This window comes from Ambystoma mexicanum, chromosome 14 (assembly GCF_040938575.1).
Source record: "Ambystoma mexicanum isolate Mex_15411 chromosome 14, UKY_AmexF1_1, whole genome shotgun sequence".
In the NCBI taxonomy this organism is placed as follows: domain Eukaryota; kingdom Metazoa; phylum Chordata; class Amphibia; order Caudata; family Ambystomatidae; genus Ambystoma; species Ambystoma mexicanum.
Genome location: NC_090940.1, coordinates 115,476,536 through 115,502,720, shown reverse-complemented (window position 1 = coordinate 115,502,720; position 26,185 = coordinate 115,476,536). Strand labels below are relative to the sequence as shown.

The following is a 26,185-nucleotide window of genomic DNA, read 5'->3' as shown; positions in this document are numbered from 1 at the left end:
GGTATGGTGCTTTCATGGAGACCAGTTGTAGTAAAGCAATAAGGTCTGGAATGTAGATGCATGCATTCTCCTCATTGGGTCATCAGTGACCGGGGACTGAAGCGCCTTCCGAGTGTGCTACATAAAATGTGCATTGGTATTTCTGTGCATTGTGTGCTTGTCAAGCATCCACTGGAAGTAGCCTATCCTGCTGGTGACCCGCTATTCCGAAAATATGACAAGGGATAAACATATCTGCTTTACCTGGATACCCGTGCTGCACAGCAATATAGAAGAGACTAAACTACTTCCATTTGTTTTCTTGCTATGTCCTCTCGATTGGTTTGTTCTTTTATTCAAGAGCATCACATCAAGGGAGCAGGTCCCGCAATAATCTGCAGTATTGTTTCCAGATTTGGTCCCTCCTCCCTGTTAATCTAGTCGAGCTCATAGCATTTCTTATAATGTGCTCATGAATTCACTTCACATCCTTGTTCTAAGTAGGATAAATATATGGTAAAGCTTTTGCTAGTACAGTTTAGTTTATTATTTGTATAGCGCAGCCTAACCTAGAGGTTCTGGACGCTTGAACATGGAACATATGTTACAGATGCAGTTTACAAGATGTAGACATTTACAATCATGTTGCAATGTAAGCAACACAAGGACATCGAATAGAACAGTTACAGAATGGTTGTCATGGCAGTAGGCAGCGAGAGAGTACAAGTACAGTAGTAAAACAAGCACACATCTTAGACCAGCTACAGGTGAAGCAGTTCTGAGAGGTAGAGAACTAAGGTTGCTGGGAAAAGAGTAGGTCCTTCACTTTGGGTCTAAAAGACCAGAAAGGAATCGGCTCTGATGTCTGTGAGGAGCGAGTTCTAGCACTTAGCTGCTAGGACTGGGAAGCTTGATCCTCCAGCTATTTTCAGGTTGAACTTGGGTATGTTAAGGCGGTGTAAATGAGGAGCTCTGGTGAGTCTGTTGGAACTATGCCTTGAGAATTTGTCATTTAGGTATTGGGGTGCTGTTGAGGACGGGCATTTGTGAGTCATGACAAGGGTGCCTAATTTGATTGTCATGTACCTGTAACCAACGTACTTCTTGTCTAATGGTCGAGATGCGATTAGCAGGTGGTAGAGCACATCGAAGGGCATTGTTCTGGAGAACTTGGAAGTCTGTTCAAGTTGTGATTAGTGGAACCAAGAAATGTTAGAATAATCCCAGTTTGGACAAGATTAGGGCCCTAGCTAGAGGGAGGCAAGCTGTTGGTGGACAGAAAGGGTTTGCATGCATTGATTAGTTTGTTAGTGTAGGCTGTAGAGTATATTTGCTTTTTTAAGTGAACGTGTGGAGTCTAGGTAAACACCAAGGGTTTTGACCTCTTTGGCTACCTTGCTGATATTACCATCATGGTGGAAGATTGGTAGCGAGGGGTCAAGTTTGTTGAGACAGGCTTGTGTACCGATGACCAGCAGTTCCGTCTGGTCATCGTTTAGACTGAGACTATGATTAGCCATCCAGGCCTGTATTTCTAACTAGATTAAGTTTTATAGTATCTTTTTCTTAACATCCAGTAAGGGTAATGAGGACCTGGGTGTCCGCGTAATTTGTGTACATGACGCCCAGATCAAGACAATCAAAAAGTAGCTTAGTAAAGATATTATAAAGCGTAGGTGAAACACAAGACCCTTGGGACTCCGCACTGGGTAGGGACTGGGTCTGCTGCAGCCAACCTTGCAAAGCCCCTAGTCCTGTTAGAAAGGAAGGATTGGATCCAGTTAGTGGCATTCAGGGAGAATGCGGCAGCCGAGGAGAGGTGTTCAGGATTTGGTGGTCAACAAGTTGAATGCTGCGGATAAATCCAACAAGAGCAGGATGGCCAAACTGCCCTTGTCTTTAGTTTCATCCATTTCGATTTTTAGGTCCAGGAGGGCTATTTCTGTCCCATGCCTGGGTCTAAAGATGGATAGTTGCAAGCCTAAGAGGTTGTTGTCCTCCAAATGTTGCTGGATTTGGAGATGGGCCTCTATCTAAGATCTTCAGGAGAACAGGGACAGTCGTGCTGGGTCTGTAGTTGGTCGGTGTGTTGGGGTCTAAGTTGGGTTTTTTGAGTAGGGGCATGACCCAAGCTTCTTTGAGATTATTGGGAACTGATGAATTCTTAAAGGAGGAATTAATCAGTGCTGTGATGAAGGGTGCCAGTTCTTTAGCACCTTCCTTGATAACTGATGCTGGGCAGGAGTCTCCTTGGCAGTTGGATGGTTTGAGGCTCGCAATTATGTTTCTCCAGCATGGGGTCTGGCATGGATTCACATGCTCATGAATATTCCCCGTCGTCAGGCTGGGAATCCTCGGTAAAGAAAAAACCAGTATCAGTTTCGTTTCTGATCTGTCTTTCGTAGTAATAACCAATCACTGGTCTCTGCGTCATACTGACCACAGCCAATGACTGCCCTCTACCTAAGCACCGCCTCTGGCAGCCATCTTCAGATTTTTACCGCACGTTCATGTGTTGGGATCCTCGTGCTATTGCTCTCGAGCGTTAGTGCTATTTTTTCGCGCTTTTTACAAAAAACTTCGATTCTTTCGGTCAAAAGAGCCTCAAGCTCCACCGATCCTACATCCGATCAACGGGGACCCGTGTCGGATTCATCTGTGCCCCTCAAGGGTGAAGATTTCGTCGAGCTACACTTCGGAGGACTCCAGAAGCTTCTCAGGCCCTGTCTCGGAGATGGCCCAGGAGAAGGGAAGCTCGACGCCCGGAAAGCTGTTCAGGGTCTGCCCTGGATGCCAGCTGCAGAACGTCTTCAAGGAGGACGAACACTCTTTCTGCCTTTACTGCCTTCATGAGGACAAGACGCACGTGGAGAAGGACTGTGCGTTTTGCGGCAACATGTCGGAACGGACCATGAAGGACCGCCATCAACGTCTCGCCAACTGGCTGGAGGGTAAGAGCCCGTCTGGCGAGAAGAAGAAGAAATCCGAGCGGTCTTCTAAGACCTTTGAGGGCGCCCCGGCGACGGGGGCCCAACATAAGGCCAAGCACCGCGAGTCCGCTGGCACCGGGAGCGCCGAACGGTCGGGCTCGGCGGGCGCCAGGCAGGGCGCACCCTCCCCGGCACCATCAACCACGAGCCAACGCTCTGGGTCGGGTAAGAGGAAGGCCGAGCACCCGGCGAAGCTCCTGGAGAGGCCCCGGTCGAGCTCTAAGGCAGAGGAGGAGCGTGGCAGTGCCCCCTCCCTCAAGGATAAGGCGGTGAGCGCACCTAAGGTGGTGAAGGCCTTGATCCATCCGACCAAGCCCTCTATCGAAACGGTCGCGGCGGCCCTGGCTCAGCCTGTGGTGGCTGCACCAGTGGTGGCGACCTCAGGGCCCAGAATCTCCCTGCCTCCTCGGAGGGAGTCTTCCTTTGTGCCCATCGATAGGACCCCCGTGAAACCCTCCGTGGGGAAGAAGGGGGGGCAGGGCGTCGTCGTAGAGTCGGCCTCAACCTCAGAAGAGGAACTGATCGAGGTCTTAAGCCACGGCCTAGGCGTGGAAGAAGGCCAGCCCGTCGGAATGGACCCCGACGCAGGTGACGACGACGACATCGTCGAGGATACCGACGGGGCCCCTGCTCGCCCGTCGGATTCCCCTCTGCCAGCGCCGCAAGACAACTCGGCGGCCATTTTGTTGGCCATACAGTCCTTATGCTCCGAGATAAGGACGAGGCTACCGTTACCGACGGAGGAACCTCTCCCGTCGGGGGATCCAGAACCGGGACCTTCTGGTGTTCCCCCTACCAAGAAAAGAAGGATCCATCCACCACCTCCTTTTCAACCGTCGCGCCCCTTCCAGCCCTCCTCCCCGTCCACCCGAGGGGATGATACGGGGACTGACACGGCAGCGACGGGTACGGACGACGAGGCATACGACGAGGATTTTCCGTCGTCGCCTCCCACCAGGGCCTCTCCGCCCGACGAGATCGGATCTTTCCACTCCATGATCTCCAGGGCTTCCGAGCTTTTCCAACTCTGCCCTGAGGAGAAGAAAAAGGAAGGCTTCCTTTATCAGCGGCGCGAGGCCAAGAGGAAGACGGTCCTCGCAGTGCCTCTGTTGGACGACATTTGGGATGAGGGCCTTTCCCTCCTCAAGAACCCTTCCACGACGCCAGCTAGAAGAGACCGGTACGAGAAAAAGTACCGGGTCCCGGACACGGCCCCCCTATGCCTCCGGGCGCAGCCTACCCCGGACTCCGTCGTCTCCGTGGCAGCCAGGAAGAAAGCGGGGGGGGGTGCGGCCTCCACATCGACTTCCCCGCCGGACGGCGAGGGAAAGAAATTGGATACTATGGGGCGTAAAGTCATCTCGTCGGCAGCGACGACGATTAAAGCGGCCAACGCCTTGGCTATCGTGGCCCGCTACGACAGGGAGCTCTGGTACAAGATGGCTCCCCTGCTGGATTTTCTGCCGGACGACAAGAGGGCGGAGGCCCTTGAGATCCTGCAGGAAGGTGAGGTGGCCTCGGACCACGCCATCACCGTGGCGACGGACATCGCCGACACTGGATTCCGCCAGCTGGGCAACGGTGTTTGCCTTCGACGTCGTGGATGGCTCAAAGCTACGGACTTCCGGCAGGACGTCCAGACCAGAGTCCTGGACATGCCCTTCGACGGGAACAACCTGTTTGGGAAGACAGTGGACGATTCCCTTCAGGCCATCAAGGCGGATACTGAGACGGCCCGGGCCCTTGGAGTCCTGCAACGACGGACGCCCTTTCGGAGCGGCGGAGGCAAGGGCGCCTCCAAAGGTTCCGGCGGCGGTTTCGCTTCCTACCGTCAAGCGGCCCGCTCGTCGTCGCAAGAGGCCTACAGAGGACGAGGCAAGTCTAGCGGACCCCGCCGTCGTCGCCAACGAGGTCAAGGCGGCAAGGCCGCGTCCAAGCAGGATTGAACCGGCCTTGGGGTCGGGCCCCCACCGAAGCACCCCGGTGGGAGGCCGGCTGGCGGGCTTCGTCAGCGTGTGGGAGTCCATCTCCACCGACCGTTGGGTGCTGGACGCCCTGGCCCGAGGCCACGCGCTCGAGTTTCAAAGAAGGTGCCCGCGCGTCCCCCCCGTGGCCAGGAAAGAACTTCACGTCCCTCAACTTCTCCTGGAGGTAAAGGCGATGCTCAGAAAGGGCGCCATCGAACTCGTCCCAAAGAGGCTTCGGGGCTCCGGAGTCTACTCGAGATACTTCCTCGTGAAGAAGAAGACGGGAGGATGGCGCCCCATCCTGGACCTGCGACGTCTGAACAAGTTCATCAAGGCGCAGAAGTTCCGGATGGTCACCCTCCAGCACGTCCTGGGTCAGCTGGAGGAAGGAGACTTCCTATCGTCATTGGATTTGGAGGATGCCTACTTCCACATTCCCATCCTAAAGGGGCACCGCAAATTCCTCAGATTCGTGGTCCAAGGGCGTCATTACCAGTTCAAAGCCCTTCCCTTCGGACTACGGTCGGCACCCAGGGTATTCACCAAGTGCCTTGCACCGGTGGCGGCGCAGCTGCGCCGCGAGGGGATCCACGTCTACCCCTACCTGGACGACTGGCTCATCCGCGCCAAGACGAGGGAGCTCGCCGTGGTCCACACGGCAAGGACCGTCCAACTCCTCACGGACCTGGGATTCTCCGTGAACTACGCCAAATCCCACCTGGTGCCCGCGCAAGTCGCACTGTTTCTGGGAGCGAGGCTCGACACAGTGTCCCTTCTGGCCTCCCCGTCGGAGGAGAGGACCAGGACCATCTTGGGCAAGGTGCAACGGATGTTGGTGGCCGACGCGGCCAAAGTGAGGTCCATCAAGTCCCTCCTCGGGATGATGTCTTCCTGCATCTACCTCATTCCCATGTGCAGGCTCCGGATGCGCCCGTTGCAAGAATTCCTGGATGCGCGCTGGATCCAGACGACGGGCAGCTTCGAGGAAAGGATCAAGCTTGACGAGAGTTTCCGACGAGCGATACGGTGGTGGGGCACCCGCGCGCATCTGACGGCGGGCATGGACTTCCAGACCCCAGCCCACCAGGAGACTGTGACCACGGATGCCTCCCTGGAAGGGTGGGGAGCGCACACCGAAAATCTGCACGCAAGGGGACTCTGGCTCCCGACGGAGAAGTCCCTACATATCAACGTCCTGGAGCTCCGTGCAGTGTTTTGGGCCCTCAGGTCCTTCCTTCCGTCCCTCAAGGGCAAGGTGGTGAGGATCTTCACCGACAACACCACCACCATGTTTTACATCAGGAAACAGGGCGGAACCAGCTCCCCAGCGCTGTCCAAGGAGGCGCAGGACCTGTGGCATTGGGCCGTCGCCCAAGGGATTTTTCTGGTGCCGTTTCATCTGGCAGGGATAAAAAACACCATCGCCGACTCACTCAGCAGGGAGCTGCGCTCGTGCCACGAGTGGGAACTACGGCAGGATCTGGTGGATCGCCTCTTCCGACGGTGGGGCACACCCCAGATCGACCTGTTCGCGACGGCGACGAACACCAAGTGCCGGAGGTTCGCCAGCAGGTTTCCCCAGACGAGGAGCATGGGCGATGCTTTCTCGTTCCCCTGGGAGGGCCTGTTCCTCTACGCGTTCCCTCCCTTGCCTCTGCTAATCCGGCTCGTCAACCAGCTCAAGAGGTCACGGTGCAGGATGATCCTCGTCGCACCTGCGTGGCCGAGGCAGATATGGTTCCCGGACCTTCTGGACTTGTCAGCGTCCCCGCCGATCAAGCTGCCGGCGGACGCGGATCTACTCTCCAGGGAAGGAGGCGCCATCCTCCACCACGACCCGAAGTCGCTGAACTTGCAGGCCTGGCTCCTGCAGCGCTAGAGTTTGGAGGATACGACATACCGGCCGATTGCAGAGAGGTTCTTGCAAAGGCCAGGGCGTCCTCGACTCTTAAATGCTACGGACACAAATGGAAGAGGTTCTCTGTCTGGTGCCACGCACAGAAGATTAACCCTCTACGGATTACGGCTCCCCAAGTACTGCCGTACCTGCTGACGCTGGCCAAAGCTGGTCTGGCACATGCGTCCATCAAGATTCATCTTGCTGCGATCTCCCGATACACCAGAACCACGGGCCGGACGTCCTTGTGGTCTCATCGTCTGGTGAAAGAGTTCATGAAGGGACTGTTCAGATCGTTCCCGCCGGTGAAGGCTCCGGCCCCGGCGTGGGAGCTCAACGTGGTGCTGACCAAGCTCATGGGACCTCCGTTCGAGCCTCTGCACTCGGCCCCGTTGAAGTTTCTATCGTGGAAAACAGCTTTTCTTGTGGCCATCACCTCCGCACGACGAGTGGGAGAGATCCAGGCCCTTTCCTGCAAGGCCCCGTACTTGACTTTCCACGACACGAGGGTAGTGCTCAGGACGCACCCCTCCTTCATGCCCAAGGTACCGTCGGACTTCCATCTCAACGAACCCTTGGTGTTACCTGTGTTCTTCCCGTCGCCTTCGTCGCCGGCTGAGAGGACTTTGCACTCGCTGGATGTAGCTAGAGCGCTGAAGTTCTACGTGGACCGCACGAAGGGTTTTCGGAAGACGTCACAACTCTTTGTGAACTTTGGACCTGTCAATCAGGGGAAGGCTCTCTCGAAGGCTTCCATCTCCAGATGGCTCTCCGGCTGTATCATGTGCTGTCACCGGTTGGCAAACCGACCGCTGCCTGGCCGTCCGAGAGCCCATTCCACCAGAGCGATCGCAGCTACCACGGCGTTCCTATCTGGTGTGCCCCTGCTGGACATATGCAGGGCTGCTACGTGGAGGTCGACGCACACCTTCACGAAATTCTACTGCGTCGACCGGGATTCCAGGGAGGAGTCCAGGGTCGGCCAAGCAGTGCTGCGCAACCTGTTCGCCTGAGGTGAGCCTGGTGAGGAGGTAAGATGCTTAATGTTGAGTTGATGTGATGCTTAATGTTGAGCCTTTGCCACCTCCCGTGGTTGTGCATGTGTGTACTGCTATGTATTCTTTATTCATGAGCATGTGAATCCATGCCAGACCCCATGCTGGAGAAGGAACAAGTTACTTACCTGTAACTGTTGTTCTCCAGCATGGGTCTGGCATGGATTCACATGCGAACCCTCCCGCCTACCCCTCTGCGGCTCTTCACTTGGTCATACTGCCACTTCACGTGCTTCCAAATCTGAAGATGGCTGCCAGAGGCGGTGCTTAGGTAGAGGGCAGTCATTGGCTGTGGTCAGTATGACGCAGAGACCAGTGATTGGTTATTACTACGAAAGACAGATCAGAAACGAAACTGATACTGGTTTTTTCTTTACCGAGGATTCCCAGCCTGACGACGGGGAATATTCATGAGCATGTGAATCCATGCCAGACCCACGCTGGAGAACAGTTACAGGTAAGTAACTTGTTCCTTACCACTTCCACAGTTACTGGGGAGAAGTGGAATGGAGAGCAAGAGGGCAGGTGTGGGCTGGGCACATTGCGCGTGGGCAATAGGGGCTAGGATAGCCTTTTTGCAGAACACCTTTAGCTGCTCTTTAATGGCACAGGTCTGGCTCAACTGTTGCTTATTTGTACTGGATTTTAATATTATGAGGTAGTTAAAAATCTGGCTAGTATTTGTTTTTCTTCTAGTTTAAACTCGAGCTCAAACTGCCACCTAAAGCCCTCTTCCACAGAATATATTTCTCTTGCCTAGCTAAATTGTTGCAACTGCATCAGTTGAGTTTAGCTTACTATTAAAAATTGGTCTACAAACATTGCAAAGGCCAACAATGAGGTAGTGAAAATAACAATTTCCTCCAATACGAAGATAGCCCAACAGACTGCAATTGAACCCCCTAACTCACTCACACTACAACACAGCATGTAATAAACGAACTAATATTTAAAATGAGTTGTGTGAAAATGGTGTAGTGTGATTTAAAGTTTAATTTTTAGAGTCTGGTGCGTTTTTTGTTGTGGAAATTGAAATTTTATTAATGTTTTACTGCATAGTGAAGGTCTCAATTTCAAATGCTTTGTTTCAGGGGTAAACAAGTGTTGGATGTCTGTGGCCATTTCTGTATGTCCGGATCTGTGTCCTTGTGGAGATATGTATCCCTAATGGGGTGTACATTGTTTGTGACTTCATGTTTTTACATATGTTTGAGTTGTTCACGTGAGGTGTGGATGGTGCGTGTGAGCGTGCTGTGATTGTATGGGGTTTGTGGTAGTTATGTACTTCACATACTTTTCCAAAACAGAAAATGAGGCCCCCAAATTGTCGTACTTGTTTGTTTCCATACGTGTATCATTCTATATACCCCTTGTGTTGAGCTCGTATCAGATTTGACTTCCATAGGTTACCCAAATGTACCTATTTTCTACTTGAATTGCAGATGCTAAAATATGGCAACATTTTCTGATGCAGTTTTATTTGTTGCTTGCGCTGATTTTCCAGTCACTTCTAGTAGGTGTATACCAGAAATCTGAAATGGGAAGAGACCCATTTAGTCACGAGCATTTTAGGGTTGGGGGTGGGGACTGTGAAAGCAAATGTGAGCATTTGTTTACGGTTTTAAAATATTTTTTTTAGAAAATATTATGAAATGCAACCAAATTTGGCATTTGTACTCGTGTGTCTTAACTTATGTTCAGTTGCATTTTGTGTAGTTCCACGGCTTTTGTAAGTTGGGGAACATTTATTTTATTTTTTCAGCTTCCAATCTAATGGCAACCTTGCCTATACAACACGAAAACATGTGTTGTGTGTAATTCTCTCACTGTCTGCCTAACTGCAGTGCGACTTGACGTTTAAGAGTTTGTCGTCATATGGCGTGGTGGAACGCCTACTTTATCTTGTTGCGCATCTCCTTCCAGCCTATAATGCTCTGCTCCCTTTGTTTTCCTGCAGGCAGACAAGCGGGCACACCATAATGCACTGGAACGTAAACGGCGGGACCACATCAAAGACAGCTTTCACAGTTTACGCGACTCCGTCCCTTCCCTTCAAGGAGAGAAGGTTAGTGCATCGGTTAGTGAAAATCTCCTTACTTACTTTTTTTAAAATTATTGTGTGCTGTGTTGTCTGAAGTCGTCCCACTAATGAACAGAGTGCTGGTGCTGCGTGAATGAAATTGTATGTTTAACATGCCTATTTCTTTCAGGTCTGGAGAAGTCCATGACAGTTATGTCCCTGCATGTTGATTTCATAATTCCTCTTCATGGGGCCCCATTTTGATTTCCAGTAAACATTTTTATATTGTGTCCAATCTCTCTGGAAAATGGCCTCAAAACGGAGATGCCATATAGTGTTGGCGCCATCTAACATTTCATTAATAGAAAGTAGGTGAATTGAAAGCCATTATTGGTTACAAGTTATGCTTGATGCCATTAAGCATGTATACCACGCCCCCTGGCATTTATTTGGGCGTTTATCCTAAGCAGTCAGTTGAGGCCAATTGCTGTGACACAATGTGGGTAGCACTGCAGTCGGTAGCATGTAAGGAATTTCCAAGTATTGCGCAACGGAGCTCTGCTGTCTCACTGGAACTCCCAGGGTGGTAGAACTGGATTTGGCGGGTGGGGCTCTTTTTGCTGTGTCCTAGCAACCAATGTCTGCGACTCTCTTGGCACACTACTGAGTGACTCCAGAGGTGTAGAAGGGGTGTGTCTCTCTTCATAACCTCTGTATAGCCTTGGTCCCTAGGCACGTTGAGCCACAGGGCGACTTTTCAAAACTGCCTTCACTGGAAGGCAGTGCAATATAGAAACTTCACAACCATCCAGCCTAAGCCTCTTTTGTGCAAGTGCAATTCGCAATGGGTGAGACATTGGCACAATGCTTCTACATCTGGTCGCCTCCAGGCAGGGAAGGAGAGCTGTACATTTATTCTATCCACAGACATGTGTTGGGGAGGTGGTTGCCCTGCATCAAAATGTGCCCTCTTCTGTTCCCATGCTTAAGAGCAGCAACATTTTTTTTTAGTTGGTGTGAGCAAAAATGCATTATGGATCGTGTTCTTCCCAATAAGGGTTTGCACAAAGCATAGCTGCAAAATACGTAGTTTAGCAATAATTGTTTGCTGTCCCCAAAGCTGCGCACGGATCTGACGTCTGGTGGTGGTCAATACGTGCTTGAAAGTAGCTGGATGTTGGTTGCTTCAAGTTGTAGACCCAGGTCGAATTCATTGCTGCAATCCTTTTACCCACCTAGGTGACAGTAGTCTCAACAAGTCAACTGTTGCAACGTCAAAATACCAATCTGTGTGCTGTACAAAGTGCAGGAGTGAGCTATGGATGAGCAGTGACTGTCAGTCCTTTGGATGAACATGAAAGCAAATGCACTAATTGGAGAAAGTTCTTTACTCGTTCTTGGTGGTCATGTTTCTGTATTTAAAAATTCCACTGTCATTGCGTTAACACGGCATAAAAGCTAGGATACTTTTGCAGAATCAAGACGTATAAAGGGGTCCTTGACATTACTCTGTTTAACTGAAGACCTGTTTCTCCCTAGTGCTACCTCCCTGCAGTGCACCCGCATGAGAAGTGCTGGAAGGAGCCAAGGCAGTCGGGACATGCGCATATGTGTGCGTGCCTGTGTCCCTCGCTTGTATCCAGTGATCCTTGGAAGCAGCTAGTCAACGCAGTATTATTTTTGTTTGGAGGTGTCCGGTTTTTGTTTTTAGCTTTTCAGAGGATCCAGAATTAAATGTGATTGTTCTTAAAATGTATCATTCACCGGTTGGGGGGGGGGAGAGAAGGTGAACTCATGTTTCATTTGGACAGTTGAACTCCTTCGTATGAACTTCCACATTTCACTTTTTCCTTGCAGCAAAAGGTGAGCTGGCTAAAACATGGACCCGTGTCACCTCACCATTCCACATTTCTTATTTCCAAACTCTCCAATAGACATGTAACACAAATTGAATTCTTTGGACCCATTTCTTTTTTTTTTCTAAACTTTTTCAAAACTTGTATCCTGTGTTAACTAAGTGTAGCAACATTTGGAGTCAAAGATCTTAAATTTACAAAAAAGCTGAAGACTGGTCAAACGTGACACACAACCTCCCTCTCCTCCGACTATCATCTAGTAAATAAAATGTTGCAAGTAGCACATGAAGCAGACCAGAAGCCACAGCCAGAGGACAATCCCATGCCAAGGAGGCAGTACTTGTACGCTGGGACAGTAAATCCTCGATCAAACGTTGACCAGGGACTGTTCTCAGTGCCTCACTCGTTAACCACAGATAACCTAAATTGTACTCCAACCAGCTTTACCTTTGTAGAAAAATGAATGGCCTATTTTTCAGTGATAAAGACCAGCTGCATTGTACATTTTGCTTCTTAAACGTCCTTCTTGGAACTCTACTGCTCCAAACAGAAATATCCTTAACGATTGATCACTTGCTTGTGCTTGGCGCTGAGACATCATCTTTGGTTTCCTAGATCCAGTACATGGCTCGGTTTGTGTACACTGTATCCCTCAATTATTCTGGCATAGCCCTGAAATATAAAGGATGTAGGTGAGTGCAAGTCTTCTGAATAGGATAAGTCTTCTAGTTGGAGGCTGTATTGGCCATCCTTTGTCATTGGGTGACTTGCATTTTCCATCTGCTAGTTGCCCATAATCCCTTTATTTGAAACCTGATAGTTCAGTTCCGTAGATGACCCCTTGCCAGAATTCTTAAACTCCTCCACTCCACCTTTTCCAATTTAACATCCGCTTTCAGGTGTCCTCGGATAAACACAGTACATATTTTAGAATTTAAATACATGAAGTCTGCCTTCAAGCAAGTAATCTCTTCACCTGGATGTCTGGCTTTTCTCATCCCATGTGCATGCCGGGACATCTTTATGGAACCCCAAAACTTTTTGCTTTTTTATTTTTGAATCGGACTTGTACTTTTTGCATTGCAGTGAAGCCTTGAGCTTCACTACACTGGCTTTTGCTCATGTTATGGGGGGTACTGATATGTCCTTCAGGCTGTCAGTACTGGAAAACCTTGTTTCCCTTAGTTGTTACTGTGGCACTACTTTTGTATCACTTGTAGTAACTTTTATCATTGAACACTGCAGTTTACACTGCAGTACAATGGCATACATTTTTATTTTGTCGTAGACTAACACTCATTTTGGTTGCTCTAGGTGTGCTAAAAGGATAAGCTGGTGGCAGCACTGACCTTTCCCCACTTTTGGGCTTTTCATTTAGCCTTACCGCATTTACTGTGTTTGGCTACTAACTCTGGCTACAGGTCAAACATGGCCGTGCCACAAGATTATTCGCTTGTCCTTTTGCCATCTTGTTAACCTTCCTGGCCTAAGAGGCCAGGAAAATCCTTATACGGACTTCCAGTGCCTGGGGAAAGCGAAAGCTTTTGGCAGGCTACTGGAGGGCTTTGTCTGTGTTTGCTGGCAGAATGTGGGCTGGGACTGTCTGGTCCCAATCCACAAACTGCTTTCAGTGTGTGAGTGGTATGCATGAATGTGCCTGCCAGTGGTCCTGATTGGACCACTGCTGGGGTTTGTGTGGGCTAATCCTGTCATTGGCTAGTGAGGGCAGCTGCTCTTACCTGGCTTTTAGGATAAGCGGACCCATGCACCCATTCTTAAGAGATCCTGGAGAAACCTGAAGGAGCCAAGAATCCTATCCAGCTGTGAGACGTGCAAAGAAATGGGAGACCCGACTGAGGGAGGCCTGGCAACCAACTTCTGGTGCTGTCCTGGAGGAGCCCTGTCTGCTAAAGGTCTTTAGCAGTCCTGCGAAGGAGATGCGACCCTTGGGGTGGAGGCACCATCCATTCCCGATGTCTGCTTGGTACCCTGTAATGAAGAACCTTCAGAAGTGTCCTGCAATTGTCCTCTGGCTGAACAGGTGGGAGGAAGGGGTTGGTATCCTCAGTTGGCCCTTTGAGACTAACCTCTGCGCAATTTCAGTTGTCCTAGCACCAAGGGGGCCCAAGATGGGAGGGAAAGTCTGACTGGCAGTTGCGTCGCCGTGCTGCGTTGACTCGAGTCCAGTCCTGAGAGGGGCCCTGCATCGAGTTTTGCTGCATTCTTCAATCGAGAGTCCATGCAACAGTGAAAGATACCAACCAGAGATCAGCTAGAACCTGTAACCCCTGCAAATCGAGGACTGAATTTTGGTGGGAAAAGCAACCTCTGACCCGCTTCATTTGTCATGACAAGTCTGGGGAAGAATAAGAGTACGGGGGGGGGGTTAAGTTACAGAGCTTCTTACCTAACACAATAATACCATTATAAGTCAGTGGGCTTATAATCAACCTTTTATTCAATGCCTTTGCCAATGCTTGATTGCGCAAGACTTCTGAAAGTTGGCGCTGCTACTGTTAGCTAGTTTAACTTGTACTCTAACCATAAGAACCCTTCACTGGACCCCAGAGATTCCACCTCCATTTTCCTGCTGCAAAGATTCTGTGGAACTTAAGCCTGAACTATTGGGCAAAAGGCCCCAAACAACTTGGGGCTGGAAAATGGGATCATTCTCTGTGGACCTTGAGTGCATAATACTAATCTTACCTTTCCTTTGCAAGAGTTGTAATATGTATTATGTCCTATAATAAGTGAAGTATATGTCTCTATTTTATTCAGTGTTGTGATATAACCCTACTTGCTAGTAGTCATTTTGTATGGTGTTTTTGGACAATAAATACGTGTTTGTATACATCCTGTTTAAGTGTAATTTGTGATTACCATTGTGTGACCTCATTGTGGACCCTTTAAAAGCTCACCACCTCGGAAGAACTTGGCCTACATTCCATTAAACCAATCACTAAGGCATCTTCTGATGGAATGTGAGGGACCATGGAACGTGTGTTTGGCCCACTTTAGGAGATTTGATACGTGAGGAAGGGATCAGTGCAGAATACTTTTGGAACAGAACAATCTGTGGTCACGACAGCCTTAACATCAACGGAAGTACAAGTTCTAAAAAGCTGCAATATCATTGCTTGATCATTGGTGGGTTGTGTAAGGGGCTCACTATTTTCAATGGGTTTTTGTTTAAAATTGGTGGTACCATTCAGATGGTCTTTTTCGGACACCTACCCTAATAGGAAAACCTAATTGAGCAATTCTTATTTCCTCCTCGTTTTCAAGAGACAAACATTCATACTGTAGGAAAGGAGAAGTGGAAGCGGAAGCAGCATTTGGAAATGTTCAGGTTTTATTGAATGCAAATAATTTGACTGTTTTTTTTTTTTTCCTTTTTCATTGCTTCTGTTTGTTTCCCTTCTTTCTCTTTTTGTTATCCTAATTGTTACCTTTTAACCATCTGCCGAATTTGTAAAGGTTCTATGTGGAACAAAACACAAAAAAAGAACTCTGCCTAGCCCGCATTCACTGCTACCCAAACTGGTTTGGCTACAGCTCCCCAGAGTTGTCCCTTTCACAATATAGGTTGGCCTTCTATACATCTGTCCACCAGGCCAGAATATAGAAAATCAGTCCTAACAAAGAATATTTTTCAGACTCAGTAAAGTGTTTTTACTTCGTAGACACAGGTTCAAAACCAGTACAACACTGCTTCCACAATGACTTGTTAAGCAACGAGTACACTCTTTGTAGTAATTGGTAAACCTATATTATGATTCTTTGTTTAATTGCTCTTTTTCAATGACTAACGTTGTTCACTGTGTATCCCCTTCAAAAGTCCAGCATCAAAATGAAAATAAGGAACCCTCGTAAAGTACAGTAAAATGCAAACTGAGGATACATTATAGTAACCATGCAATGGAATTTAAGCTCATTGCTTTGCCTTTTTTTACTACTGTGCGTTCGATCCCAGGGAAGGGTCATTACCCATTGAGGTGGCTGGAACAGCGGGTGAGAATATACATTTATTTATGGGGGAGGCAATAGGGAGCCTCTCCCTTTTGCCTCCTTCAACAAAATAACGGCCCACCCCAATTGCCAGCGGGACTGGAGCTTTAAAGCTCTTAATGTAGATAGTCCAGAAATTATTTTACCTTCAATGGGTCCAAATGAGAATTTACGCACACTGGTCTCCTGTAAACCTGGTAGGATATACTGCTAGGATATGAAGATTTGCAGACCAGAGTCGAGACCAGTCGTTCCTAAGATTAAAGAGCATACTGCAAATGCAAAAAATGTGTAACCAGACGGTCACTGTTTATTCCCACTTAGGGTTTGATTACGGTTCATTGGGTACTATTGAGTAGCAGTGTCTGCGACTGAAAGTGCACAGAATCCCAACAGTGTGTGGGGCTAAATTTCAAGTTATTGATCCATGAATCGTATTATACCAGAGTGTATATTGCTAACTATTATTAATGATTTCTTATTTCACACGACCTGTTTTGGAACAAGCGCAGTAGTTAATTTAGTTGGTCTAGTATGGCTGTAAATGTGAAGCTTGGCTATACTAAGGATATCGGCCATGTAGTACACATAGGGCATTTTGTACCAGTGTGTAGCTATCATGTCTTTCTATAAGCATATTTTTTCATTGTCATTTGCCAAGTTTCCTTTTAGTTTTAGTGGCTGCGGTTTTTGAGCCACTAACTAGGGGAGAGGGCTAGGGGGACATAGTAAGCAAACTGTGGTAGCATGCCTTTTTATTGCATGTTGGTGAACATCTGTCCAGTCACACTATTACGTGCAGGTGGCTGTGCTAGTGCTTCAACAGTAGCAATAACTAATCCAAGAGGTGTGATTGCAACAGTGGAATAGGACGGTAGATGAATGTGTACCCAAATGAGGAAACATTTGCCACTTCTCGGGCTCTGTAAATTTACTATTATCAGGTGGCAAACTAAGATTTCGCCAGTCATTGTTGCAGGAATTTGCATCGACATGTTATTTCAAATAACTTTGCCCGAACATGTTCTTTCAGAAAGTCCTTCCTCTTATCACATGAATTCATATTTTGAGAAACGGGAAAGGGCTCTGCATTTTCCCAGCTACGTGGCTGTGCCTTGGGCACCTGCATCACAATCTTGGTGCAAGCCACTACTGCAACTAGAGTTGGCATTCCATTTTTGAAATATGTACACACTCCAGTACTATACAGTCTTGCAAATAAACAGGAACGTGTACAGCTACTAAACGATCTTCATAGCATTTGAAAGATGGCAAATGCATAATTGGATAATGAAAAGCAAGTACTTCCAAAGTTTAGAACTATCGTACTCCTTTTTAAAGCTAGAATTATGCACCACTTTTGAGCAGGAATGTGGGCATCGAAACAGTATGGCTTTTTGTTCGATTTCTGAGGGGGTTGTTTTAACGATCGTGCATACATGTTATTACCATTTCTATTTCAATCTGGGATGTCCCAGCATACAATCGTTTTCAGTTGAAACATGTAGCGCCTCATATTACATCCTTATTCGGCTGTTCTGTACTAATAGTATTGTGAGCCATTGCTGATGTGCGCAGAAAGCCTACGTTTCCACAGTTGTCTTGAATTGCTGGCATGCGAGTGTTAAGGATTCGGATAGGCTGATCAATCACTCTTGACATTGACTAGTGGGATATGGTCGGACATTTTTTTTTTTTTTCTTTTTTCCCTTCTCTTTCTCTCTTGGAGTGCTATTGAATCCATTGTAAGGTTACTGTATGTCACATCTTCGGTCTATTGTATAAACTCATTGCAAGAATGTCTGTAACCAGCTCCTAGTGCCTCTGGGCTGTGCACGCTTATACAAATGGAAAACGTTATCAAGCTGTTGCTACATTTGTTTTGAAAACTGTTTTCAATTCTTTTTTTTTTCTTTTTTCTATTCGCACAAAATGAGTTGCAAGAAATAAAGGACCACATAATGCACAGCATATCTTTTTGTTAATCTGACAAGGCGACAATACTGTACATTTTACCTTCTTGATTTCAGATAACCACCATGGCAACCTATTGTGCTTGCATGTATAAAACATGCTGGTCTCAATCCTTATTCTCCAGCATGGAGTCTTGCATGGATTCACATGTGTCAGGCTGGGTATCCTACGTAAAAACTAAAAGCAATTTAGCTTTAAGCTAAAACTGCTTGTCTCCTCTATAGTCCATCAGTGTCCTTTGGGTGATACTGCCCTTTGCCAATGACACTGGTCCTCCTAAGTCCCACCCCGTGTGGCCATCTTCAGATTTTACTGCACATTTGTAGTGTTGGGAGTCATCGTGCTTTGCTCCTTGAAAATCGTTAGTTTATTAAGAAATCTACCATCTCTTAATCGTCAGGTGTCATGCAGAGACTACCGGCAGCGGGCACCTATTGCTGCCAAAGGTCTTCAGCTCATGGCAACACAGGCCAAGGCTTGGGCTTTGCTTGGAAAACCAAGGCAGATGCCATGAAGAAAAGCCTCTTCAGGTCTTGTGAAAGCTGCGGCCTGAACAATATTTTCATCAAGGATCTGCACCTCAAGTGCCTTTACTGTCTTCATCCCGAACATGATGCGGACGGCTGTTCAATCTGAGGTTGGTGGCATCGATCAAGAAGGGGGAAGGCCTCTGATGTGGTCTGCGGGCGTAGTCCTGCTCTTCCAGGGTCGGCAGGTCCAGGGTGTACTCCCACTAAGAATAGGTTGCAGTCCTTATAAGGAAGCTTCCTTGGCAAAGATCCAAAATAAGGCAAAATCTTGCGCTCCATCGCCTTCCTTTTTGACGGTCTTTGCGGATGCAGTTGCGGGACCCAGTTCAGAGATGGGCCATTCTCTGCTGATTCTGTTTCTGGTTATCCTACCGGCAGGTGGACTGCATACTTGAGGCTGAAATGCAGCAGTGACTGCCCACTGCTCCAGCAATAAGTCCTCAAAGGCCTACGCTGGCTCCTATCGTGGAGTCCAAACGGGCTAAGACCCCAGCACTCTCGCAGATGAGACTACTACGTTCCTGTGAATAGGGTACCTCTGGATGCCCTGGCCTCTCACCCAGACAAATTGTCTGTTTTCACTGAAACATCTCAAAGGCTGCCAAACTCTTCAACCTGGTGCCAGAAGAGAAGAAAAAGGAGGGTTTCGGTTTTGCCGGGAGTCTTCCAAAGCACCACCCTTTATTGGCTGACACATATTGGCTTGGCAGTCATGAAGGCTCCACGCTTGCTAAGCGTGACCAGTTGGAGAAGTACCATGTTCCAGAATTGGCCCCTAGGTGTCCCAACCCTTGCTGGACTCAGCGATATCGGCTGCCGCCAAAAAGAAGTTCTCCGACCCCTCTTCGTCCATGTCACTGGACCGGGTGGGTAAACTCAATGCTGCAGGAAAATGCATAATCGCCACAGCAACTTCTTCAATAAAGGCTGGCAATGCCCTTGTTATCCTCCTCGTAACGACCAGGAGCTGTGGTAAAAGCTGGGGCCCATATCGACGATCTCCCTGACCCACAAGAAGGCCAAAGCCTTGGCACTGTTGGAAGGGGAAGTGGCTTCCGACTATGCCATCACCGTCGCTCTCGACCTAGCAGACTTTGGTTTCCATCAGATGGGTGAATGCGGTGGCTCGCCGGCGCCAAAGTTGGCTCAACGCAACCAATTCTAGCACAGATGTACAGACTAAAGACGACCACCTCCAGACCTTTAAAACTAACAGTGTGCTCTCTCGGAACCCTGTAGCAGAGATTGTCCTTTCCTTCCCCTAAGGGTAGAGTCTCCAAATCCTCCAGGAGTTTCACCCAGCGCGCCAAGCCCACCACCCCCCATAGTCGGCCCTCCTGCTCCACCACCCAGGAGGCTTACAGGGGACGCTCTCGGGCCTATGGCAGTGGCTCCCAACATTGTCACCCTCCCATCCCCCCACCCCCTCTCCACTCACTCCCATGATGCAGACTCTAAACCGGCCCAGGACCCATACCCCCAATTCTGCGCCGCAGTGGGAGGCGGACAATAAAAACTTTGCGAAAAATCTCCACAGACAAGTGTGTGCTGGAAATTCTTTATCGGGGGCACGCTTTCATCCTGTCACGTGATAAGAACTACATATGGCACAGCTGCTACGGTAGGTTCAAGCCATCCTATGCTAAGGGGGCACTACAACTTGTCCCTCATCGCCTCCTAGGCTTTGGAGTGTACGCAATTCTAGACTTGCAACGCCTCAGCTTCCTCAAATCGCAAAAGTTCATGATGGTCGTGTTGCAGCATGTTCTCGACCAGCTGGAGGAAGGGTACTTTCTGGCAACTCTTGACTTGTGGACGCAGACTTCCACATCGCAAACACCAGACAGTCTTGCGTTTTTGTTGTCCAAGCGTGTGGCCAGTTCAAGGCCCTTCATTTCGGCCTCAAATCGGCTCTGAGGGTGTTCACCAAGTGCTTTCCCCAGTGGCAGCACATCTGAGCTACAAAGGAATCCACTTCTACCTTTACCTGGACAATTGGCTCATCTGGTCCCGCTCCCAAGCACTGGCAACCCAGAACCCCACGACCATCAAACTTCGGACTTTGCTAGAATTCTCAATCAACTATCTGAAGTCCTGCGTAGTGCCATCTCGGAGCGTGCTTTCCTGGGCACTGACTCCTTCTCTTGTTTGGTGACTCCCTCGGAAGCGAGGTTGACAGCCATCCTGTGGGACGTCCAGCGGCTTTCTACAGTGCCCGTGGTAATAGTCCGGTCCAGGTTTCTGTTGGGTATAATGTTTTCTTCCATCTATCTGGTCCCCTTTTGGCAGGCTACAGATGAGACCCCTTCAAGAATTTCTGGATGCCAGGTGGCAGCAGGTCACTGGCACTTGGATTGACAAAATCAGGCAGTCTGTTAAGCCCTACAATGGTTCGTCCACACCCTTCCCAGGGAGCAATCCCTCAATACCAGGCTACAATTGTCCATACCTTTCCCAGGGAGTGATTCCTCAATAGCGGGCTACAATCATGACCTACGCCTCTCTGGAGGGTTGGATAGCCCACACAGGACATTCTCACGCCAGACCTCTGGCTCCGGTCAGAAAAGGAGCTGCATATCAACATCCGGGAACTGCATCTTCTGGGCTTTGAAGTATTTTCAGCCTCAGCTCCAGGGAAAGGTTCCCCCCCCCCCCACACTCCCCATGCTTTCCTGGAGGCAGTTTCTGTGGCACCAGGCCATTCTTCAACACATGTTTCTTGTCCCATTTCACCTGGCGGGCATCGAGAACACCATCGCAGACTCACTCAGCAGGGAGCTGTGGTCATGGCATGAATGGGAGCTTCAACCAGCACGAGTGTCGTGTCCCTTTGAGTGGAGTGTCCCTCAAATCAACCTCTTGGCAGCGGCTTCCAACTCGTGTTGGAGGTTTTCATTTTTTTTTTTTTAAATAGCTTTATAATCAATGAGTGCATTTAACTTGATAGTACAAATTGACACGCCATCCACCTGGTAGAATATCTAGCATATCAGACAACAAGGCATTGATCCCTCTTAAAGCATCCCATCACTAAGGTGACCCAATAGCCCGTGGTACAGTTTCACTATTAACAATTCCATAGCATAACCCTGACCCATGTCCTCCCCACTCCAAACCAGTCCCTCAACATTGGCATAGAAGGCAGTGGGTCCCATATGTCCATAGGCCTGGAGCCTAAAGGTTGCAACCTGCAAAAGTCTTGCTCCACATCACAGCACCACGCATGGTCTTCTACAATGTTAGTGCCGCAGCGTGGATATATATATTTTAGTTTTGCGAATATCCTAAAGATGGATACCAATTTCCTCCCGCCCTTTGAAATGTGTGGCAGCCATCTGTACAGGCGACGGAGGCTATTCACCGGCACTGTGCACTCAATCATTGTCCCTGTTACTTCTGTGACTTGTCTCCAGAAAGTTAGGTGCAGACGGCTCCACATCAGCCCTCTTGCATCTAGGACATTTCCCATTGCATGACGTATCAAACTTGCTCTGAACAGCTGGGGTCATATACGCCTGATGTAAAAATATTAAGCTGTGCAAGTTTAAATTGGGTGTTAATTTCCACTTTCCTAGTCTAGAAGCACATATATTTCCATCTAGCCTTGACCTGCTCCCAGTAGACAAATACCCCCTCTGGATTAGAAGCTGGACAGTGTATTCACCCCATGCCTCGATCATTCTGCCCTAAGTCTGTCATCACATGTTGGCTTCAGATATTTGACACTCCAGACCTCAAGCTCTGGGGTATAGGGAAAGGGCACGCCAACCTCTGGCACAACCGTCTCCATGCATGGACAGTAAATGCCGCTGGGTCGAGCAGACGCCATTAATCTTCAGTGACATCAAGGAACACTGTAAAGAGTATGGGGATGCCAATCTCCTTTCTAACCGAACGTGTGGGAAGTGCTGGGAGTCCTTCATCCAGTAAGTCACAAACGACACTTTTGCAGCAAAGTAATATAGCTCAAGGTCCGGCAGCCTTATCCCACCCTGATCCCAAGTTCCTGTTAATGTATCCCATTGTATCTGAGGTCTTTTCGGACTCCGTACCAGTGTAACCATCAGATTTGAATTCCCTAAAAAATTGAGAACCCAGCCACACCGGAACACTAAAATGTACAATAGTTTAGGAAGAATTATCGTCTTTATAATCGTTACTCTTCCTAGTGGAGAGATTGGAAGCGATGTCCACTGGGCAATCTTACCCCGAAGTCCCTCCAGGTACACTCTGTAATTATCACATAAAAGCGAGAACGGGACCTACTCATCCAAATCCCCAGGTATTTGGTGGAATCCTGTTCCCGACAAAACCGCCCTGCCACAGAAGTGCACAGCGTCCCATCATTCAGCGGAAATAGGATCGATTTAGACCAGTTTACGAACAGACCCGAAATACTCCCAAACAACTCAATATCCCTAGCAAGGGGTTCCAAGTGGTTACCGGGTTCCTAATATATATATGACATCGTCCGCATAGAACGAGAGCAGTTCACGGGTGCCCCCATCGATATCACACGTTATATATGTAGCTTCCTCAGGGCACAGCAAACGGCTCCATTGCTATAGCAAATCAGAATGGGAATAATGGACACCCATGTCGTGTCCCTCTTCCAAGGTCAAAGGTGTCGGAGTGTCTACCGAATAGCCCGATTCTTGCTGTGATCCGGAATACAACACTGTCACACAGGATATAAAGTAAGGGGAACGCTTATCGTCACAAGAACAGCAAACCAATAGTCCCACGCGACCGGATCAAATGCCTTTTCCATATCGAGTAGTGCCCCAACCGCCTGGACCTAGGATCGACATGCGCAATCACTCCAGAAAGCCTTAGATTGAGGGCCGCACTCCTACCCGGTATAAAACCCACCTGATCCGTATGTATATTGGACTAAATAAAAAGTAGCAGCCTGTCGGCAAGTATTTTTGAAATAGATGTGTCTACATTGATCAAGGATATCAGCCTGTATGCGGCACAATCCAGGGGATCTTTATCAGGTTTCAGTATCAGTTATTATCCCTTGCCGCATTGCAGTGAGCCCACCTCAATACTTTCACACTAAGTCTGCAATAGGTATTCCGCCACCCCTGAGCCAAACTGAGCGGTAACTCCGTCCGAGCCCGGGCTTTAGCTGCCAGCAAATCTCTAATAGCCTTCATAGTGTCGTCCATAACGACCGAAGCGCTCGACACTTCCACTGCCTGGTCACTAAGCCTTTTCAAATTCTCATTACCTGCAAAACTCTGCAAGGTATCCGGGTGCGCTGGAAGCAGATCAGCATACAACGTCCTATAGAAGTCACGGAATGCCGGGAGTATGTCCCCTGGGTCCGTAACTAGGGAGCATTCAGCCCGACGAATCGCGGGTAGATCAGTCTGTCCCCAGATACTACTTGCCATTTTCACCAGGTACCGTCCAGGCCGGCCCTCCCCTCCATAGCTGTGAGCCTTTTGCAGAACCACCAAAAAGTGTACTTCGCCATCTGCCTCTTCCCTGAACTTATTCAAGGTTGTACAGGCCTCCGCCAGGGATTCAGTGGAGCTGTCATCTGTTCTTGGCCTCCAGGGCCGCCAAAGAGCATTCCAACTCAGTCTACTATGAAGCCCCTTACCACTCTGCACTCAGTTGAGATACTGCAGCCTCTCAGATTAACACTCCCAGAGGGTGCAGGTAGATAATTGTTTGAAGATTAGCAGCAGATTTCCTCAGGCAAGTAGCCTGGGGAATGCCTTCTCATTCCCTTGCGCGGTTCTCCTCCTGCATGCTTTCCCTCCAATTACACTGTTATTACGTGTGATCAATGCTCAGGCATTGCTGCTGCAAGAGGATCCTCATTGCACCCTCTTTCCCAGGGCAGATCTGGTACTCTGACCTTCTCCTTCTGCTGGTGGTCCTGGTCATCAAACTTACCTCCCCTTCCTGACCTGGAGGGTCAATCCTGCACCACGACCCAGCCTCGCTGAGCCTCACAGCCTGACTCCTGCAGCCTTTGAATTTGCACACTATTCGCTGCCTTTAGAATGCAAGAAAATCCTGGTCAAGGTCGGGGCTCCCTCCATGTTGACTTGCTACAAGCACAAATGGAGGCGCTTTACAGTGCGGTGCAGACTACAGAAAATTTCACCACTACGTGCAACAGCGCTACATCTTCTCACGCACCTGCTCACGAGGGCCAAGGCTGGCCTTGCCCATGCATCTATCGAGGTCCACCTGGCTGCCATATCCCAGTACACCGGGGCTCCAGCAAGCACTCCCTGTGGTCGCACAGGCTTGTTAAGAAGTTCCTCATGGGTCTCTTCAGAAGATTTCAAAAAAGGTAGCAGGCGTTCCTCTCCAGAAAGAACATGGCATGATGATCTGTTCTGAGATGTGTTTGCAGCACACGCTTTTTGCTCACTGTACCTTTCACAGATGGGAAATATCCATTTGCATATCAGTCTTTGTCCCGCCCACATGGGCAGTCCAGCACTGAAATGCTATGGCAATTCCTCTCTGAACAAGAGTACCAACAGTAACCCCCTACACGTGTTTCAGCCTTGTTGGGTCTCATCAGTGAGGTGAAGCTGTGCCTCTCTGAGCACACTGAGCAGGGAGTCCACGTCTAGTTGCCCCCAGGTAACTCAGGGTGACCAATGTTCTCTTCAGAACATTCCCTCAAGTGAAGGCTCCTGCACCAGCGTGGAAGCTCAACATGGTACTGTCTAAACTGGCGGGGGTTGCCTACATTTTAACCAATGCATAGAGTCCCTTTAAAGTCTGTCGTGTTGGACTGCCTTCCTGGTGGCAATTAATGCGGCAAGGCGGGTTGGGCGAAATACAGGTCCTCCTCTAAACCTCTATTTCATCTTAACAAGTCTTTGGTTCTGCCAGTTTTCTTTGCAGATCCTTTGTCTGCTGAATGGGCATTGCATTCGCTGGATGTTGCGCATGCCCCGAAGTTCTATTTTGCATGCACAAACGACTTTTGAAAGATGTCTAAGCTTTTCGTAAATTTTGGACCTGTGGGACATGGGAAGGCCCTGTCTGGCATTCATCCCCAGGTGGCTCTACGGCTGTATCATGCATTGCCATCGTCTGGCCAACAGACTGCTTCCAGGCTGGCTAAGAGCCCATTCCACCGGAGCCATTGCAGCAACTATGACGTTTCTCTCTGGTGTTCCCCACCTGCAGGCCTGCATGGAGGTCTACGCCCCGCCGACCTTCCCCCTCCCCCGCCCTCCACAAGAATCTACTGTCGATAGGGATTCCAGGGAGGCAGGCCTGAGTCGGCTAAGCTGTGCTGTGCACTCTGTTTGAGGGGAGTCTGTTCTAAGGGTATGTGTATTGCTTCTGTGAGCCTTGCCACCTCCTGTGGTTGCATTTGTACTGCTGTGTAATCGTATTCATGAGCATGTGAATCCATGCAAGACCCCATGCTAGAGAAGGAACGTCGTCATACTGCCACTATTACGTGCACAACCAAATGTGAAGATGGCCACCAAGGGTGGAGCTTAGGAGGAAAAGTGTCATTGGCTGGGGGCAGTATGATCCAAAGGACACTGATAGTCTATGAGCAGTTTTAGCTTCAAGCTAAATTGCTTGAATAACTACAGAGGAGTGAGTCCCAGCATGACAGAATATTCGTGAGCATGTGAATCCATGCAAGACCCATGCTGGAGAGCAAGAGTTACAGATAAGTAACTTGTTCCTTCATGTTAATTTCATAGGTCAAGTTCTGAACTGTTTTGTACCCATGCTAACAATGCATGAATTGTGGTCATCTTGAAAAGTGCATGAAGGCGTCTCTGAAAGAAAGTTATAGGTTTAATACTAAGATTTATTTTCTTTCACTTCTAATTCCCCTCCCCCCACCCCAGATATGGCACTTCCATTGTCTCCAGGTTGAGTAAGGGTTTATATTGCAGAT

The 26,185-nt window shown here is 48.9% G+C and overlaps 1 protein-coding gene across 2 annotated transcripts in view; it reads left to right on the top strand.

The window, feature by feature from the left end:
• Window positions 1–26,185, top strand: part of MAX (MYC associated factor X) — a 107,590-nt gene that overhangs the window by 62,339 nt on the left and 19,066 nt on the right. The window contains exon 3 of one of the 2 annotated variants that reach the window (XM_069638669.1): window positions 9,846–9,965. In XM_069638669.1, the coding sequence (XP_069494770.1) occupies window positions 9,846–9,965 (120 nt within the window). The remainder of the gene's footprint in view (window positions 1–9,845; window positions 9,966–26,185) is intronic. The other variant, XM_069638671.1, reaches the window with a different exon arrangement.